The following is a 3,015-nucleotide window of genomic DNA, read 5'->3' on the forward strand; positions in this document are numbered from 1 at the left end:
CATGTGGTGCTGGGGGATTGAACCGCGGTCCCTGATGCCTTGCCGAGCTTGTTCTGAGTAGGCGCTTTAGACCACTGAGCCATCTCTCCAGCCCCTCAATCCCCTCTTTAAAAAAAAAAAAAAAAAATCTGCGAACCTGCCCCTTAGCTCAGTTCTTTAAGTGGCTGCTTTAACAAAGCAGTCAGGCTCAGGTTGCTGTGGTTCCACCTCCACAACTCAAGCCAGCCAAACCTGCCCTGAAGGCATTCGGAGCAAAAAAAAAAAAAAAAAAATCTTATTTAGGGGCCAGGGAGATAGCTTGCCTGGCAAGCGCAGGGTCCCAAGTTCAATCCCCAGTACCGCAAAAAACTAAAAACACAAAAACAAAAACAAAAAAAACACTGCAGCCAGGGCCCACACAAAATGCTGAAGAACTGAAATTTGGGTCTCTGAGCTCAAGGTATCCATCATCCCACATTAGCCTACTTCCCACATAGCACCCCAATTCTCACCATTTAATCATCGTTTTCCCCCAAACCACTTCTGCAGTAATAGTACCTGAAACAACCCCATTCCCATCAAGATGAAATAACCAGAACTTTTGTCTTTTCCTTAACGTGTTGCACACAAGCCCCATTCAATCCTAACAATATTCCCCCAAAGCCAGCCCTCAATAATCTACCTTTCTCCTGAAGTACTACCATTTTCCAGCCTTCTAAGATGTATGAAACTCACGCATAACAAATGGCATTACCCCTCCCAAAAACTGACAGACAAACACATCTTTAACCTTTTATTTTTCATCAATTCACAAAATAAAAATACTGATTTCTTTGTCTGGGTGCAAAGCAAAAAACTGTACACAAGGTGGCAGCACTGATTAGTTGGAGGGAAGAAAATAAAACCACCTTACAACACTTGCACTTAACCTAAATACCAAGACTTAGAAACCACAAAAATGCAAGAGCTAGCGCCTCAGCCCGCCAGGCGGTGACTTCACTTCAGGACCGACACACTGAAGGCATGGGCCTCAGTTACACAACACAGAGAGCCGGCAGGGGCCCAGGAGGAAGGGGTCGGCCCAAAGGACCGCTGGGTTCCCAGGGCGGCTAATCCACCTCCTCGATGGTGGGGCCGGAGCCAGAGCCGCCCTTGGGCGCCTGCGCCCCGAAGCCGCCCGGCCCGGGGCCACCCGCGCCCTGGTACAGTCCGCTGATGATGGGGCTACACACCTGCTCCAGCTCCTTCCTCTTGTGCTCGAACTCGTCCTTGTCGGCCAGGCTGTTGGAGTCGAGCCAGGAGATGACCTCCTGGCACTTGTCCAGCACCCTCTTCTTGTCCGCCTCGCTGATCTTGCCCTTGAGGCCCTCGTCCTCCACGGCGCTCTTCATGTTGAAGGCGTAGGACTCGAGCGCGTTCTTGGCCGCCACGCGCTCGCGCTGCACCTCGTCCTCCGCCTTGTACCTCTCGGCCTCCTGCACCATGCGCTCGATCTCCTCCTTGCTCAGGCGGCCCTTGTCATTGGTGATGGTGATCTTGTTGGCCTTGCCGGTGCTCTTGTCGGTGGCCGTGACGTTGAGGATGCCGTTGGCGTCGATGTCGAAGGTCACCTCGATCTGGGGCACGCCGCGCGGCGCCGGCGGGATGCCGCTGAGCTCGAAGCGGCCCAGCAGGTTGTTGTCCTTCGTCATGGCGCGCTCGCCCTCGTACACCTGGATCAGCACCCCGGGCTGGTTGTCCGAGTAGGTGGTGAAGATCTGCGTCTGCTTGGTGGGGATGGTGGAGTTGCGCTTGATCAGGGCCGTCATCACGCCGCCCGCCGTCTCCAGCCCCAGCGACAGCGGCGCCACGTCGAGCAGCAGCAGGTCCTGCACGTTCTCCGACTTGTCCCCCATCAGGATGGCCGCCTGCACCGCCGCCCCGTAGGCCACCGCCTCGTCGGGGTTGATGCTCTTGTTGAGGTCGCGCCCGTTGAAGAAGTCCTGCAGCAGCTTCTGCACCTTGGGGATGCGCGTGGAGCCGCCCACCAGCACCAGGTCGTGGATCTGCGCCTTGTCCATCTTGGCGTCGCGCAGCGCCTTCTCCACGGGCTCCAGGGTGCCGCGGAACAGGTCGGAGCACAGCTCCTCGAAGCGCGCGCGCGTGATGGATGTGTAGAAGTCGACGCCCTCGAACAGCGAGTCGATCTCCAGGCTGGCCTGCGTGCTGGACGACAGCGTCCTCTTGGCGCGCTCGCAGGCCGTGCGCAGCCGCCTCACGGCGCGCTTGTTCTGGCTGATGTCCTTCTTGTGCTTCCTCCTGAACTCCTCCACGAAGTGGTTCACCAGCCGGTTGTCGAAGTCCTCCCCGCCCAGGTGCGTGTCCCCCGCCGTGGCCTTCACCTCGAAGATGCCGTCGTCGATGGTCAGGACCGACACGTCGAAGGTGCCCCCGCCCAGGTCGAAGATGAGCACGTTGCGCTCCCCCTTGCCCGTGCGGTCCAGGCCGTAGGCGATGGCGGCCGCCGTGGGCTCGTTGATGATGCGCAGCACGTTCAGCCCCGCGATCACGCCCGCGTCCTTCGTGGCCTGCCGCTGCGAGTCGTTGAAGTAGGCGGGCACGGTGATCACCGCGTTGCTCACCGGGCAGCCCAGGTACGCCTCGGCGATCTCCTTCATCTTCGTCAGCACCATCGACGAGATCTCCTCGGGGTAGAAGGCCTTCGTCTCCCCCTTGTAGCTCACCTGCACCTTGGGCTTGTCGCCCTCGCCGATCACGTGGAAGGGCCAGTGCTTCATGTCCGACTGCACCACCGGGTCGCCGAACTTGCGGCCGATCAGCCGCTTGGCGTCAAACACCGTGTTCTGCGGGTTCAGCGCCACCTGGTTCTTGGCCGCATCCCCGATCAGCCGCTCGGTGTCGGTGAAAGCCACGTAGCTGGGGGTGGTGCGGTTGCCCTGGTCGTTGGCGATGATCTCCACCTTGCCGTGCTGGAACACCCCCACGCACGAGTAGGTGGTGCCCAGGTCGATGCCGATCGCCGTGTTCTTGGCCATG

General features: G+C 58.8%; 1 protein-coding gene across 1 annotated transcript; it reads right to left on the minus strand.

Moving 5' to 3' along the window:
- Nucleotides 1–761: 761 nt before the first annotated feature.
- On the minus strand, nucleotides 762–3,015 carry LOC101571660 (heat shock 70 kDa protein 1). Its single transcript, XM_004624293.2, has one exon. The coding sequence runs from the start codon at nucleotides 3,012–3,014 to the stop codon at nucleotides 1,089–1,091; it is 1,926 nt and encodes a 641-aa protein (XP_004624350.1). The 5' UTR covers nucleotide 3,015; the 3' UTR covers nucleotides 762–1,088.

Source organism: Octodon degus, unplaced genomic scaffold, assembly GCF_000260255.1.
Source record: "Octodon degus isolate 3935 unplaced genomic scaffold, OctDeg1.0 scaffold00005, whole genome shotgun sequence".
In the NCBI taxonomy this organism is placed as follows: Eukaryota; Metazoa; Chordata; class Mammalia; order Rodentia; family Octodontidae; genus Octodon; species Octodon degus.

Bases quoted from the DNA above. Each gene is read 5' to 3' on its own strand.
- LOC101571660 (XM_004624293.2), bottom strand. From the start codon at position 3,014: ATGGCCAAGAACACGGCGATCGGCATCGACCTGGGCACCACCTACTCG.